General features: G+C 40.8%; 1 protein-coding gene across 4 annotated transcripts; it reads right to left on the bottom strand.

Moving 5' to 3' along the window:
• Nucleotides 1–1,525: 1,525 nt before the first annotated feature.
• Nucleotides 1,526–12,277, bottom strand: SCOC (short coiled-coil protein). 4 transcript variants are annotated; one of them, XM_075709168.1, is made up of 4 exons: nt 12,178–12,277; nt 3,235–3,306; nt 3,048–3,131; nt 1,526–2,479 (listed from the first exon to the last, which is right to left on the bottom strand). In XM_075709168.1, the coding sequence occupies exons 1-4, from the start codon at nt 12,275–12,277 to the stop codon at nt 2,337–2,339; spliced, it is 399 nt and encodes a 132-aa protein (XP_075565283.1). In that variant the 3' UTR covers nt 1,526–2,336. The 4 variants fall into 4 exon arrangements, with proteins under 4 accessions (XP_075565283.1, XP_075565284.1, XP_075565285.1 ...); XM_075709169.1 differs by having other exon boundaries at nt 3,235–3,309; nt 12,178–12,241; XM_075709170.1 differs by lacking the exon at nt 12,178–12,277 and having other exon boundaries at nt 1,526–1,794; nt 2,341–2,479; nt 3,235–3,286.
• Nucleotides 12,278–16,750: the final 4,473 nt, after the last annotated feature.

Here is a 16,750-nt window from a genome sequence, read left to right as displayed (position 1 = left end):
CAGACACTTCAGCTATGTAGACACAGTTAAGATGATGGCAAACCCTATTTTTCCACCGTTTGACTGCACATAGTTATGAGAAGTTTTAGGGTTTACAAATGTTAAACCAAACTGACTGAGACAAATCAAAAGTTTTTATTTAGTGTAAAGTCAGAAATACAACATCTTTAAAATATTCATAAGTTAAATGAAGGCCACAGTAGTGGGATGTAAAATGGTATATAGGTGAAATGACTACTATATACACACCGATGGATAAAATATCACTATCCAATCTTACAATACAAAACCATGATTTTAAGATTACATGATCTCGGGGAAATTGCTGAAGTCTAACAAGCGCATGCTGTGTTACCACTTGATCTCCTACAGTGCAGATGGAGATGTGCAGTGACGTGGCTTTAAAGCTAGGATGCCTGTAATGCAATGCAATCTTTAGAAGTGAAGTGCTTGGTGTGATTGTTCTTTTTTTAATGCTCAAACCCTGGACTAACCATGTAATCTACTCTACCTGCTAGCAGTTCTTGGATGAATTTAGAGTTCCAGATAGGCAATAAAGTGAGGGAGTAGTCCATAGAAGATTAAAAATAATTTTGGATGTTTACAGGACCCCAAATGGTATCGGCCATTTGTGCATTAGTGGGTAAAACTGTTTTCACCATCAGGTTTCTTGACTCTGCCTTGTAAACAGCCCTCGAGACCAAACTCTTAGTGCTTTGTTTGCAATCATTTGACTTTGACACTCCAGTGAGCGCTGGACGGTCATCTTAAACAGGGAGAAATGGGAGACCTCCCCTTTGGGGTGGGGGAACCTCACAATGTCAGCTTACACTTAAGACACAGTAGTGCTTAGCTGCCAAGAAACTTGGGGTTTGAGAAGGATTTATTCTACTATTACATCCACTCATTCAGTTCCTGCAGCTTTATTTTATAGAATTCATCACAGCAAAGTTGAACTAGCAGTTTCCTTTTGTTAAAACGTAAAGTACAACGGCTTCATTACTGAAGAGACAGACCTCAGTTCTAGGTAATATCCATAAATAAGTCTGCAGTGCTGCTGTATGGCAAGATGAAACAGATGCAGCTGAGTGCTGCTAAAACTTAACATCGCTGTTTGTATTTCAGCTTCTGCTCTCCCTTAATACTGATTATGCTAGATATGCCGCCTCTATGGGAGGCACTCAGACCCATCATCTGGGCTGAGCTCCTTTACAAAACCTCCTAATAAACAGCCAAGCCAGTAAAAAACAGGGCACCTTGACAGTAGGCATTGCTCAGAGCAGCATGGATTTGAGGCAAAAGCCACCTTTGTTCCACTGCCGTCTTCTGCCTTAGGTGTTTTTGTGCCTCAAGAGGTACTTCTCAAGCTCAGGCTCCGGGGCAGGAAAACAGTTGCCCTAACGCCTGCAGCAAACACAAGTTTGGCACTTCAAGAGGGAAGTGAAAGGTGACAAGGAAAGACTTGTTCTCAGTTCCTCACTGCAGACTGTTCACAACAAGCACGAGGAATGTTGTTGACCTGTTTCTGTAAAGCTTATTACTCGGGGTTTTTGTGTAACTCTTCATCACACAACTGAAAAATCTCAGGAAGATCATACATCACGATACTGTGCCTGATCATTCTTTGAGGAAACAGGAAAGTGAAAATGGCTTGAAGTGTACATCTTGCAAACCACAAACGCTCTGATACTGCATCCGTTTAGTATTTCCCTGATATAAGTTGCTTATCCCTGTTCCTCTTCCCCTAGCCTCCCCCTTCCCCAAAAATCTTCAGTGTTTTTCTGTACACAAGCCCTGCAAATAATGTCATACTGTTATTACTTCATAGAAATTCTTAACTAGTTTGTAGTTTTTTTGTTTAAAGTTGCTTTGCAGAGCTATGGGCAGTACTATACAGTAATCTAAATATATTTGAGGTGAAAAAGGTGGTGCAATTAGGCTTTGAGTATTTTTATCAAACCGGGTTTCAGCACAATATTATAACTGTATTATTTTGCTAGTCAAGAACACTACCCTAAGACCTCAAAGAGCGCCAGCAGACTTTTGTTTAACCTGACAAACTGAATCCAATTTTTAACAAGATATGCTCACTTTTAAAACAAATATGAAAGTTTAGTAAGTCTCTACACTACATTTGCACATTGCTTAATCTTAACAATACACAAACTTAGGTCTCCTGTTCATGACAATGTTCTTACTTCTGTCTGTCACCAAAGTTTATAATCTTCAGGTATCCAGTAAAGCCACAAACTAAGGTATTTTAGCTCATGTAGCCTATGCCAATTAAAACAAAAAAAGACAGCAGCAATACAATGACATCATCTGTGAGTCAACCCTTACTTCCTTTTGCTTTTTGTGTCAGTTGTTTGGAAAACACTAGACGCTGACATCAGATTTTCTATATACTGTCCAAGAACTTGGTTTTCTGATTTCAGTTTCAAGTTTTCTTCCTTAACAGCATCTACTCTTGCTGAGAGATCTGTGAAGGTGATATTACAAGAAAAATATTAGACACTATTGCATACAATAATGAATATGTGCTATGTGCCTAAATCAAACTAGTCACACTTTTAATTGCTGTAAGCTATTATCTTGTAAAACACTGTGCTACTCACAAGTTTTACCTAAAGCCCATTTTTCCTATATTATTTTGTAGTGCAGTATATTAACAAACTTGTTACACAAATTTACTGTTAGTCTGTATCTTTATTCTTTTCTTGAATTTTTGAATTAAGCTATTGCAAACTAAACTATTTGGAAACAAAAGTTCAGTGATGAGCAGACTCAAAGATGTATGTCGACTAATGAGCCTGGGAAAGTTAACCCCTTCTGCTTGATGTGTATTGTAAGAGTTGAGCAAACATTATGTTGCATAAAGAGGAGAGAGGAAAAAAAAAAAATAGTTCCAAGACCTTGCCTATGTACCTTCAACTGCGCAAGTGTCATACTTCTGCACTCTTTGACTAAGGTAGGGCAGAACAGTAAGGTTCTCTTCTTTTGCTTATTACTGTGCGCTTATAAAAAATCTGATGTGTCAAACTGCTAACCTTCCAGTGTGTGCTGCAGTTCCAAAACTTGATTAATAAGCCGTGTTTTCTCTTCTAATTCCACCTGATTCTCAGCCTCAACAGCTGCAATAAATCATATGAGTTTTAATGCAACCTCTGTAACAGCTGGAAATTATATTAAGTAGAAAAAATAACAATGAAGAACAACAACATTAAGAACTTATACCATCCATGTCGGCATTCATCATTGTAGAACGGGCTCTTTCCGCTCTTGAAGAGTGTAGTCCTGAGAAACGCTCTGCTTAAAGGGAAAAAAAAAAAGAAAAAGAACACTGAGGCAACTGTTAATGTAATTGCCTTTATATTTGGCTTTTAGATGCATTTTTCTACTCGGTGCTGAAAAGCCAGCACTTCAGCCTAAGGCAGAACAACATTTTTTTAATGTTCTTTAATTATTTTTCCTAGAGCCTTGCGTGGCACGTAAATATGATTCTTGAAGTAACTGTGCTTCAGCTGACAAAAATAACTGATGGAGATTACTCTCCAGTGCATGCAACCGCCCCGCGTCTCGGTGATGCAATTGCCGCCTTCTCCGCGCCGATCTTTCTGGAATCGGCTGTGGAAGAGCCGCGGAAGCAGCGGGGGCCCCCTCATTGTCCACCCCGTTCCGCTGCTACCGGGGGCAGGCGCCTGACGGGCCCTGGGGCCTGCGGGAGGCGGGGACGCGCGCGCTTGCTGCGGGCCCCTCGCACCCCGCAGCGCAGCCTCCGCGCCCCTGCCCTCCGACGGAGCGGCAGCGGCTGAGGGCAGCGCTCGGGCGCCGGACCCGCTGCCGGGGGGGGGGCGGGGGGCCGGCGGCACGGCAGAAGCGGCCGGCGGCAGCTCCGCGGCCCAGCCCCCCCCCGCCCCGCGGCCTGGCGCACCCTGCCCGCGGCCGCCCGGGCCCGGCCGCCCCGCCCCGCCCCCTCACCTGCCGCCGCCGCCGCCTCCCTACGGGCTGCGCCCCGCGCCCCGGCCCGGCCGCAGCTCTGCGCCGCCCCGCTGCGCCTGCGCCCGCGACAGCCAATGGGCGCGGGGGGGCGGCCCGGAGGGGCGGGGCCTTGGCTTCCCGCCGCCCCGCCCGCCGCCTGAGGGGGCGCGCGCTCCTGCGCCGGCCTTTGCCGTTAAATCCCGCCGGCTGGCAGGTGGAGTAATGGAAGCAACGAGCAAATACGCGATTAAATTAATATCAGCGTTTTTCCGATCAATTCCTTTTGCGCTCATACACTAGCGCAGGTGTTCGGAGCGGCTGTCCTGAATCAGCAGTTGGTCCTTCAGTGTGGCATTCAGAAGAAATTAAGGAAAAGCAGGTGTTCTCCAGCCTCTAACTCCGGATTTCGGCAGGCTGGCAAACCCTGAGGAACGTCGGAGAAAGCCAAGTGTGTGTGTTTCTGTGGCTGCAGCTACCTCTGCGGTGCTCGGAACTGGAGCTCTTGCAGAGGAGGCTCCCAGCCGGAGTCCCGCAGGGTTTACCTGCTCCGGTTCAGCGCCGTGTAAACCTGGCCAAGGTGCTTCCAGTCTGGCAGATCCATAAGCCTTCTGCACAGCGGTGTCCAGCTTAAAAACCCTGTGATTTAGCTCCTTGCTTCTGGATCTTGCAGCGTTAGAGCGATCGCATCACGCAGAAACCTAAGTAACTTCGCATGGTTGCCCTCATCTAGTACCTCAGTAGCTTCAACCCAACACTCCTGTTTCTGTGTCCTTTCCCCGGTTCCCTGAGGGAATAACCCTTGCAGGACATGCTGCACAGGGCCTACGAGCCACGGTAAAGGCAACGTGCAGGACCTGAGCTAATTTTAGTGGCTTCGCTGAAGTGACTGCACTGCATAACTTGTAGTATCTTTACAGGTGCTATGTAGCTTGAACCATACGTTGCAGTGAAATATACCCATATCGTGTCCCTATGTTGCAGGAATAGATCCAAATATAAATGAGTAATTTGATGCCATGTAGATACTCGGGAAGATAAAGGCGTTTGGGAAGTGTGCCCTCTACTGTAATTTTTAATACGCTTCAGAAAGTATGTATTTCTAATATCTACGGGGCCTCCACAATATTATTAACATTGTGTTAATAACTTTTTTAACCACACAATCAAATAAATTCAGATTAGACTGAATGCTGTTCATGTTATGAAAACATATTTTAATTACAGTCCTGCAGTCTGTTTCTACTGGAAAATGAGTCTGTTGTTTTCAGTTCCATTAGCTGGTTTACTTACAAGTATATCACCTTTTCTACAAAAGGCATTTTTAACCCAGTAATCCTCCTTAATCCCCAGAAGCCGTCCTCTCAGGTGGCAGCTGGGCTTTAGGAGCTTGTTAGTAACTCTCCTTGATTGCTGTTTTTAAAAGGACAGGTGCTTCTCACCCTGTTAGGATCTTGCTTGCTGCACTTGCTACATGGCAAGCCTGGTAATCAACAGGTTCTCATCATCCTTTCTAGCAAGACAGTCTCCAGCACGTTGATTAAGGGGGGGGAAATATGGCCAGAGCCTGCAGGTGGATACAGATGGATGGAGAGCTCGCTGACCTGGTGAAGAACTTGCTGTGTTTTATCCTATAAGGGGCGGGGGGAAATGATTGAGGGCTAATCTTGGGAAATACATCTCTTTGCTGCAGAAATTCCACTTTACTTGCTGCATTACATTTGCAGTTTATTGTCTAAACTGCCCCCAAATGAGCAAAGTGGGAAAATCCTTGACATTAAATTATGGGAAAGAATGGAAATGAGACACGTTGTCTCCTATGCTGTTGTAGCCAAAACAGAGTAGTAATTCCAAGAGCTGCTGCAGGTTTACCTACTGTTTCCATTTTGGTATGTATACTTTGAGAGAGCTTTGCATGGTTGTGGTTTCTGACTGTAATATTTTCTTTTGATTCTTAACTCTGATGTTTGAGCTTGGGCACCAGGCTGAAACTCCTTTTCGGAAGTTAACTTGCGTGAGAGGTTTTTTGGTTTACCTTTAGGGAAAATTGTCTTTATCTGAGCCTCCACTGTTAGCAATGCAGAGGGGCTGTCAGCAGAGAAGAGATTTTAGATCTTTGGTCTACATAGTGCTGTGTGTTACTAGGTTAACGTTAAACAGTTGCACAGATTCCTTAGGTTTGTATACTCAGACATATTGGATCTGACACAATGCATCTTCCTACTGTAAGTGCTTAATATGAATCCCTTTACCCTAGTATCTGAGATTGTGCTCTGGGGCGCCAAAGTTTAGAAACTGTTCCTGTGTGACCTGGCTATGTCCCAACTCCTTATCGTGGCAAGACCCATGCATGTTACTTTTTTCTTTCCTTGTCCTTCATCCCCTATTTCGAAGGGAAGAGTATCTAAGTGCTGAGCCAGCAGGGAGCAAGCCTGCTGTGCACAGCCCTGGTCTGCACAGTCCAGGGACCAAGACTGTTGGATTGTTGCTGCTGGGTGCAAATTCCACAGAGAGAATGCCTAGCTCATCTTGCTTTCCCTTAAAAAGTTTTGCCTTCCTAACCCTCCCTCTATTTTCCAGTGCAAAGAAGACAACCTGTCTTCTTTCAGGATTCTAAATATTTGATGCATTACCAGACTGAAACAAAGAAATAAAAAAACCCAAACCCAAAGCACCATGGAAAAAGCCTGCAGCATTTTTTATAAGAAATTAAACAAAACAACAAAAGCTTAGCAAATCGTATGACTTACCTATTTGTTTTTCAAATTCCTTACCTCACCCTTCTTGTGTTGGGTAATATATCATTAATGAAATTTGTTGTGCACTCTAAATTGGAAGCTGTAGGAATTTAGAGTATATCCCAAACAGTAAGATTCCTTTCATAATGCAGAATGTGTCCCAGGGAAGGCATACCTATGCATGTGTGTAGAGCAACCAAATAGCACCTTGCATTTTAGGGGTGTTCTTGGTGTCCCCTGTGACTGGGGGAGGCCAATTCAAGCCCTTGTATAACAATTTTTGCTTTTATCAGCCTGTAGTATTTTGTTAACTCTTGTGTTAGCAAGAGTCATTTCTTTGATCTTGTGTTAGCATGGCACATCTTGTCTGGGGCCTGTTCCTAGGAGAACCTGAAACAATCCTTCTAAAGACTGGCTTCTGTTTGGCAGGGATCTGGCAGCATTTGCTTCTCTGTGGTTTCTCCACTCACTGGGAGGGTCAAATTAATGGGGTAAATACTAATTACATGTAAGTGTGAGCAAATCGGTCAACTTTGCTATGCGGCTTCTTACTTTGAGTCTTTGGAATATGCAGCACAAGGTTGAGAGACTGGGCACAACCTGTGTTCACAGAGCTTTTTTTTTTAGTTTTGTTTACAAACTGACTGCTCTCTACTTTAGAGAACATACACCTTATCAAGAAAATTAGATAATATTCGCAAATGCTGGAAATTAATTGTTTTCTCCTGCAGAGAGGCATGACAGCATACTAATATCCACTCTGCAGTTTAAAAGAAGAAATAAGAGGATCCTCTTTATTACTGGAAATACTTGAACACTGCCCTAAGTAATGATCTACTCTTTGGTTTATTAACCTGTTTTTACACTACACACTAGACCACTTGCTTCAGGTAAGTGGATTTTCTGACTGAAGAGTTATAAAGACAGCGTGTAACTTTCAGCAGTGCGTCACAGATTCTGAAGTCAAAACTGACTTGAATGTAACTAAGAACAAGTGCTAATCCCTTTCTTTCTTACCAGTTCATGTTATATTTTCTAAGGCATTTGGTTAAAGCAGAGGAGACGTTCATAATATTGTCATCTATATTAAATTTATAGTATCAACAGGTTTCACTTTACAAATGCAGTTATCTATACTTACTTGTATGTTAAGTTCCAGTTAAGCTTTCCTAAAACTAGCTGACGTTGCTGGCAAAAGGAATTAATTTATTCAGTTTCACTAAAAGACCATTTTTTGCTTAAAATAGCAACAGTTTCCCTAGGATATAAGGCATCATTAACAGTTAACCTGAATGCATATATGTGTGCAGTTACAAAACTACAGGAGAGAATTTTAATGCTCTGGACTCAGATTCTAAGGCATTGCTGCTAATGACAAACACTTTCAGATGTTTTATTTCTAAAACTCTGGTGTACATCCTGTTTTTGCCATGGTACACAGTGCAAACCAACAAGACTTTCACTTCCTTTTTGGCAACGTTACAGGCGCCAGAGATGCCTGCATAAGCTGACCGATGACAGAGGCTTCACTGTTCACCACTACAATAGAGATGTATTCTCCTTTTCATTAACAGAAGAAGGTATTGTACATATTTCTGAGATGAGTTTGCTATTTGAACTGTACTGTTTTCTCCTTTAACTAATTATTGCCACAAAAAGACAAAAAGGAATACAAATGGCTTAATTCTTTTTCCTTGCAATACGAACTTGCAAGAGCCTTTACATCAAATCTTCATCGTTTTGTTTCTCTGTGGAAATGACAGACAGCCTCTGAGAAGTTTTTTTTTTCAAGTAATGTTGCTTTACACCAGAATTCTTTGCAATTCTTGTTACTCTTTCTGAGTAACCTCAAAAGGCTTTTGTAGCCTTGTGCACATCCTTGTGCGAATTTACAGTTACAGACTTCTGTCATCTGCAGAATTTGAGTAATTCTTAGTTTGCACTTTTTCCAACCAAATCACATTATACAAAATAAGCATCTATCTTGGCTTACATTGGTCTAACTATTGTCTGTGTCCTTACTTATTGTCTGTTTTGGTAGCGCCTTAGGTCACGAATGAGAATGGGACCTCATTAGATCACATACCCTGTGAGCATACAGTTGGGAAAAAAAATCCAGGCCCTTTAGAAAGTCTGCAAAAAGAAAGCCTTAGAAAGTCGTATTTTCTCTTTAACCCTGAAGAAGCCTGCCTTCTAACATAACCCCGTCCTATCTTTTGCAAGATTGTGCATGAGTGCAAATGTTCTCATTTCTACTCTGACTCTACAAAAATGCATTTTTAAATAGACTGAACAACAGAATGCTTTGCAGCTTTAGGCTGTGAATACCGACATATATGCCATAATGTTGGCCTGTTAACAGTTTGATCCTCCTTGTAATCATCAGCTGTAGGTTTGCCACCAAATTTTGTGGAAGGATGTTGAGTGAGGTTCCATAAAGCTTTACTAGTAACTTAACAAGATGAAAAACTCTTTTGCTTTTCTGTAAGTTAGGCCTAAACATTTAGGGGTTTGTGTCTGCTTTTTAAAAGGAGGGTTTTACATGAGAAATGTAGTCCTTAATGTTGGCTTTCTGTAAAGTGCATTTGAAAAAAAAGTAAGGGAACGTCTAGGTTCTTTACAATGAAGAGAGTAAGCCTTGATTTACTTATACAGCATTGATCAGAAGAACACTAAAGAAATTTTTGCAGCTGTTGGGCATCATCTCACTGTTTTTGTTTTGGTTTAATTTCCTCTGTGCCTTTGTTTGAGTCGGTCATTTTTTGACGGAACTTTATTCGGTGCTATGAGTTTCTAAATGAAAAGGTATTTCTTTCATTAAAGGTGAAAATATTTTCAGAAGTGCTGTTAATGAATGCTTTTCTTGATTTCAAGCTCTTTGGATATTGCTATTTAAAATACTTACTGAGAAGTTTCTATCTTGCTACCATTTTGTGTTCATCTTGGTTCACATGGAAGCGGTTTATTTTTAATACCTACGTTCTTAACAAATAGAGAAACGCTGCTGTTTTGAAAGAGCAATAGCTATTAAATATTCATGCATTGCTCTCAGTTAATCAGGCTCGGTAACCCCTGTTGCTTTGCCACAATGGCTTTTCACTATACTAAAGAAACTTTGATATGAAGACTGTGTTCTGAGTATGCTTCAGGCTCTACATACATAGCATGTTGTTCTACTTGTCCATTTGGTATCTTTTCCAGTACATTTTGAGAAAGGCGGGGAAGCCTTATGCAATTACAAATATACTAGAGTTCATTAAAACCAGTGCATCTTTGTGATCCTACTTAAAATTTAATTATGGAACACTTGCTTCTAAAACATCAGGTCATCCTCAGGCAGAGTCCACTTATGATCTACATATTGCAAGTCTAGTTTCCTTATTCCTTGCTTGAACTTGCTGTTGTCCATCCTAAGGAATCTTTTTCTCTCTCACTGTGTAAAACTTTTCTTTCATCTTCCCTGCTCTTCTGGAATTGATGTTCTTCTCCAGCGTTACAGTTACAGCTATAAGGCCCATTCTGTCTGTTAGCTTCTGTGCTCCAGAGTTACTGTAATTAGGCTTAACTTCAACCCGGAGAGATAAGCAAGACTGTTTCCTACACAGTATATGATAGTCTCTTCCTATTACAGGTTAGGAATTTTCTCTCTAGCCTCCAGGTGTTGCTCTCTGGCAGAAGAAATGGACCAGGGTTATCATGTTTACCACAAATCTTACTGTATTTTCCCTCTATGCCTTCAATCTAAAAGCTTGCCTGAAAAATGTCTCTTATTTTCAGTTACTCTGAATTTATATCTCTGCTTCTGAGCGACTGTCCACACCTCTTCACTAGTAAGGGAAATGCTGTAATATTGGTAGCAGATCTTGCATAAAGAAGCCTTCTTTGTGGTCCTTTTTGTGTTGTGAACATGAGCTCTCTCTGACCTTGGGTGTATTGCTGCTGTCAAGAGTCTAGTAAATTTGAAGTGCCCAGTTTCTGAGGTGCAGTGGAGTCTTATTTGCACTGTTGCTGAGCAGCTACTTTTATATCAGTGACATCTGTTGGGGCTTGGCATCGGTGAGTATACTTTGGTATCTAGTGTCAGCTGGTGCTTGAATGAGGGAGTTTTTAACTTTGTGCCTCTGTTTTCTCATGTGTATTAACATTTTCCAGGCTGCAAGGGTGCTGAGGTTAGAGTAATAGAGGAGACGGAACACCTTCTAAGGAAAGCAACTTGACATCTTCCAAAAGACTAAGCAAGCAAAACCACCCATGCAGTACCATGGAGTCATCCCTAACTCAGCTACTTCTGGATGCCGTGCAAAGATGACACAATCTTGCCACTGTATGCTGCCCCTCATCTGTTCTTGCCATGTCATCAGCTGTGCAGCAAGTCAGGAAACAGTGTCACCGGATACCTTCTCCGTACTGTTCTACAGCTTGCTACAGGGAGAGAGTGAGATTCCCTGTTAGGAGAACCCTTCATTACTGCACAACTTGGAGCAAAGTCTGCCAATTTATCTTATTGTAAATAGTTCAGGTCAACCACATCTTGATATCATTACAATATATACTGTATAAACAAAGTACATTCAAACATCCAGTTTAGCACCAACACACTAATATGAAATTGCTAGAAAAATATGTTCTGAAAATAAGATCAACTCCATGGCTTTTTTTTATATGGGAGGTAAAGATAGCATGTACAATAACATTCTTTAAGCTAAAAAAAAAAGGGGGGTTGGGGAAAGACTTGTATTATTCATTAATAAGCGATCCAGATTCCTAGCTAGTGTAAATTAGCACAGCTCTATGGCAGCCATGCTGCCATGATCAAGTTGATACTCTGGCCACACCTTTCTACATAATTTATTATCAATTCATATTAACTCACTTCATTTTTCCAGTACGTAGAACTATCCTACTTCCCATTCCAAGTAATTTTTATTCCATAAGCTAGAAGGGCGGGGGGGTGGGGTGGTGGCAGTCATTGCTTTTGTAGTTTCTTGTAAAACAATTAAATGGTTAATAGGGGGGATTTAAATGGATCAGCTTATTTCCATTACCAGTTAATTTGCATCACTTCTTGTGACTTCTCACTAGAGTATGTCCAAGAGTTTATCATTCCATATTCAGGAGGAAAGGCCAGCATTTTCTGTATTTTTTTTTGATAGTAGTAACTACTGAGTTAACATTTCTGTAACTTTTTCTTTCTAAACAGTGAAAAGCTATATTTGCTCAGATGACAAATGTATATTACCATATACTATTATGTGAAAACTGTGGTAGACTCCACACCCCCAAAATCTCAATTCTTAACTAATCACAAGGCTTATTCAGCTACACAACTAAAAAGTTTACTTGAGGGCATTTGCTAAAAATACATTGTACCTGGTAATTAGGATCTACAGATGTGTGCTCACCCGCTACTATTATGCAGCCCATGGAATTTGTATTGTATCAGTAGCTTACTGTGGTTTCTTACCTGAATCATCTGCCAAAGAAATGTTGGTGAAAGTGCCATCCTCCTCATCCAAAGGTAACTCCATTTTGCTTTCTTTTTTCAAAGTTTTTGAGACGTGCATTAAGCATGGCAGTTGTCAGCCATTTTTCAGTGTGCATGTGACTTCTCTGGTTAAATCTTTAATGAGTCCAACACACAGGTGTTATCGCATACTGTTGGCAACTACCCACATCTTACTCTGTGTGGTATCTCATCTGAACCTTGAGCTCTTTTCCGGAAATTGTTAAGCTAGAAGGTTTCTGAGTTCTAACTGCTTTGCCAGATACGTGCTGAACAAACACTGTTATTGCAGGCTCTTTCTGTGAAAGAACTGTGTATTCACCCTATTGGTTTTTTGTTGGTTTTGTTCTTGATTTTTCTCTAGGGCTGTGTATGTTTTTTTGTTGTTGTTGGAGGGGGTTTTTGATAGAGAAAAGAGGGAAAGTAACTTGAAGTGTTCAAAAAATGTTACTTACAGTCCAAGCAAATGCAATGCACAAATTTGGGAGCAGCAAATTTAAAATGTAATCTTCAAAACTTAGGAGTGTGAGTAATTTTACTTATATGAACAGTTGCATCAAAACCAATAAGGTGATGTGAAGTTATCTAAGTGAGCGTGTGACATTCTGTGATAGTAGACGGAAGGAAGAGAAATTGAGTTCAAAGAAAAACCCACCTCAGTCGTCTTGTTTCGCTTCTTAAAGAAAATTTGGCATAGCTTGAACATATAAACTAGCAATTCACCTCAAACTACTTACCACTTTAGAAATAGCTTTCTTTTCTACTCCTGGAATAGAATGTTTTCTTGTAATTAATTTCAGAGTATAAATGGCCCTGGTCTTGATTAAAGATGGTACAGTGAATAGTGGAACCACTTCATTTTCAGGGGGTTGCATGTTCAGAATCTACCTATCTTTTAATTTTTTGTATTCGGATAAAGGCTGTACGTTTAGGATGTTGACAAATAATGTTTTCTTAATTGTAATTAGGAACCTCTCTGAAGTCTCACTAAAATTGAATCTTAGTTTTGTGAAGCACTGTCCATCTATGGAATGAGATAGTTCTCAGAATTTACAGTTTGCCTTTCACACTTTTATACATAATCTTGATTTGGACTCCTGAGACAGCTTCTATGTAACTTTGCAGGACAAAGGGCTTAAGACACTAAGCATTGGAATTGGTGCAGTTTACAGAAATGATAAATGTAATGCTGCTATTTAGTTTTTTCTCTTTTCTTTTTTTCTTCTGATCCTTTAACTGCTTAGTTTTATTTAAGCTTTTCTGTTGGTGTCAGTGAAGTTACTGACAGCTGCCTTCAGAGATTACTGAAAACCAAGCACATCTTGCATGTTCAGAATTGTGTTGAGTTACTCGTTTTTGCTTCACGATGATGAGAACCAGTTCAAAATTTACCTTATTGGTCTTCAGTAGTCTGTGTAAAGAGACCGACTGGTTTCATTCCAAATCTTTGAGTCTCACAAGGGGGATCTGGATCAGTTGGGGTTTTTTGCTTCTTTCAGTGATGCAATAGCATGCTTTAAAGCTCTCCTGATGATAAGAATAAAGCTAGAAAACATTTTGATCTTTTGTCTTTATGATGTCTTTTATTGTGTTCAGACATGTTACATACAGTAGAAGCATTTCAACGACTCAGTTTGGGAGGGCAGATCCTAAAAGCATATGCAATTATATAATCTGTTACCTCTGAATTTTGTAAAATCATACGCCTGTGGAACTAAGGGTTCTATCTTGTCTGAACCGTGTAGCCCTCATCTAAAAGGTTTAATTACCTTTTCTTGCCTGTGTCAATATTGTTCTATTATATTGGCCATATGGGTTCCCTCTGGTAGATACAATTTCCATGTAAATTATTAGGTGGTTTTAGACATACTCTCACAGTAACCTAGTGAATATGGATGTTGTGCAGTTGTTATTCATGTCTAGATCAAAGCCATTAGTAACAGTGATGCAGAGTAAAAGCTGTATTTTAATAAGAGCCAGTAAGAAAGACTCCTCAGGGTGAAGGAGAATATGATTCAGGGAGGAGTTTGGCTGCCTCATGTGAGATGTACCGATCCCTGCAACTTACAGAGTCAGGCTCTTGCCTCTGTGCCAAGTGCATTCCACTCCATGTGGCACCACAGAGCAGGTTACCCGAGGAGTTATTCTTCCTGCCCTACAGAGTCAAGGCTCCAAGGCTTACAAATAAGGCTGCCCCGCAAGTGTTTCAGAGCTCATTAAAGCTCCCTTTGAAAGAAAGGCCTTCGGATAGGTTGCTTGCTTCATTTCCTCAATCGGAAAGTATAGATGCGTGTATTTGGGTGTGTGTATCTAGTTGTATGCATGGGTATATAAAGACTAACGTGGGACTCGGGAGCTGCACTGTTTTACAGAAGGCCTTTGCTTTTCAGGACCTGGGAATCAGTTAGGTTTGTGGGAGACCTACGCAGCTTGTTTATGGAAATGGAGACTCATTTACCAACAGCAAGAGGGATGGGGTTTAACTAAGAGGACTCTACAGACGTGATCTTGTTTCTTTCTTGCCCAAAAGATTCTTCATGTTTAAACATACACCCGTGTTCTATAATTTTAAAGGCACTGTAGAATTATATCTGTAGCTTGCTTGGTTTTGTGAGTGCTGTGATGAGAAACATTTTCTTTGGTGGTGACCTGATATTTTATTGGTGAAATAAGGTCTTTGGATAGGAGATGCCATGTAAATGTACAGTAGAAGTACCCATTTCTTGCTGTCATCATGTTTGTTTTGTAAGGAAGAACACAAAGGAGCAGCAGCAGACAGAGGAACTCTGACCAGCTTAAAAGAAAGCTGTGTAATGGAATCAACTGTCAGAGCACAATGAGTTTAGCTATTTCCATGTGTGAATTGTTTTCACTGGAGTAATGGACATTAATGTAAAAGTTAATTTGGTTATAAGATATCAGTTCATCTTTCTGCGGGTTTCATTACTAAGATGAACAGAGGTTGTGGAGTACCCAGCATCTGTCTGGCTGCCTTTTAAAATAGATGGCATACACTGTCAGGGGAGGCTGAGGGTAGGGGACGTAAGGGGACAGCCTCTCCTACAGCCACTCCTGTGAGCCTCTTGTTTGACTTTATAGCAATAGCATCCGTTCATGTAGCCATGTGCTAGCTCAGCTTTGAGGAGTATTGATAACAAGCACATTAGCAGATCACTGTCTGGATACGATAGTCGTGAAAGCAGTAGATAAATACCCAAGAATGTCTTCAGGTTTGGTACTGAAATGATTCTGCAGGCTCAGGATTTTGTAGTTGGTCAGGCAACTTTGTGTCAAGTACGCAATTACCGGAGGGTTTAGATCCTTAGATTGAAAACACCGTAGCTAAACCTGCCTGGTAGAAGATTCACATTTTTATCACTGTAAGTACCATGTAAGCATTTCCTAATTAAAATGATTTAATAGTGACCTGAAAAGGAAGTTGGCTCAGAGTTAAGTACAGATGTATGGAACATTTTGGCTAAACCACAGCGTGTGCTGTGCCTCCTATTTATACTAACAGTGTAACAGTGCTTATAGTGTGGTTGAGGCAGACTGCAATACCACTCGTTTTTTGTAGGGTCCAGCCTTGCATTTGTGAACTGAGCTACAACACCAAAACATTCAACAGCCCTTTTCACCTGCTTCCCGTGTTTCCTGTTACAGTGCTAATTTGTTATCTGTGGGAGCCCACAGCTGTGGTGCCTTTTGGAAACACTTTTCAGTGGCTCTATTTCAACTATTTTTCTAACCTGGAAAGGCAAGAGGGAAGAGTGGGGTCAGAGACAGGAGCTTAGTCACTTGAGAGACATTTTTGCTGCCTGCACCACCCAGCAAAACCTTGTTGACCCCTTGTTCTAAAGGTATAATTGTATAGAGGTGCCTGCTGTTGCTCTGAAACTTTCTGAGTATCAATAATAGAAAAGATTTTTTTTTTTTTTAAAGTCAGAAAAACACTCAAGTAAAAGAAGGTTTCTGTTGACTTCAGAGAATACTGGGACAGTGTCAGAATACTCTGGGTAGGTTCAATCCTTGTTGCAACGCAGGTGTAATGGCTGATTTTTCCATCAGGTTGCACTGCACAATCTTAATGCATTCATCTGCTTTTGTTATACAGTGGTTTGATCAAGAGTCCAATCTGAAGACCAATTTTGCAAATGTGGATGTATATGATGTAAGCAATGCAGTATATTAAGTAGGCCACTGAAGGATTCTGAAATGGGAAAACTATCTTTTGCATTCTTAGGAGATACTGTATCCTTCTGCTTTTAGTCAGCACATTTAAAAACAAACCCCAAAAATGTCCCTTTTGATTTGTATTGTTTTCAAGTGGGACAATAAGCTCTGAGTAAAGAGCAGAATCCAGCTGTGACTGTACAATTGGGTAATACACATTTGTATAAGTTTGCTGGTACTTTCTAGCACGCAACAAAGTATTTGGAATTATTTTTCTTACACAAAACATCTTAAAAATGCATCCAATGTATCAGTTTCACACTGTATATAAAACACAGTATTTTAAAAACATGTGCCTTGT

Source organism: Pelecanus crispus, chromosome 4 (genome assembly GCF_030463565.1).
Source record: "Pelecanus crispus isolate bPelCri1 chromosome 4, bPelCri1.pri, whole genome shotgun sequence".
Classification (NCBI taxonomy): Eukaryota; Metazoa; Chordata; class Aves; order Pelecaniformes; family Pelecanidae; genus Pelecanus; species Pelecanus crispus.
Note: the sequence above shows the minus strand (reverse complement) of the source record. Positions and strands in the feature narration are given on the sequence as shown.

Excerpts from the sequence above, each read along its gene's own strand:
- SCOC (XM_075709168.1), bottom strand. The coding sequence starts at position 12,277 with ATGCACGTCTCAAAAACTTTGAAAAAAGAAAGCAAAATGGAGTTACCT. Across the intron at positions 3,307-12,177 it reads TTCTTTGGCAGATGATTCAG|AGCGTTTCTCAGGACTACAC; the intron begins GTAAGAAACCAC and ends CCCTTTAAGCAG. Across the intron at positions 3,132-3,234 it reads GATGAATGCCGACATGGATG|CTGTTGAGGCTGAGAATCAG; the intron begins GTATAAGTTCTT and ends GATTTATTGCAG.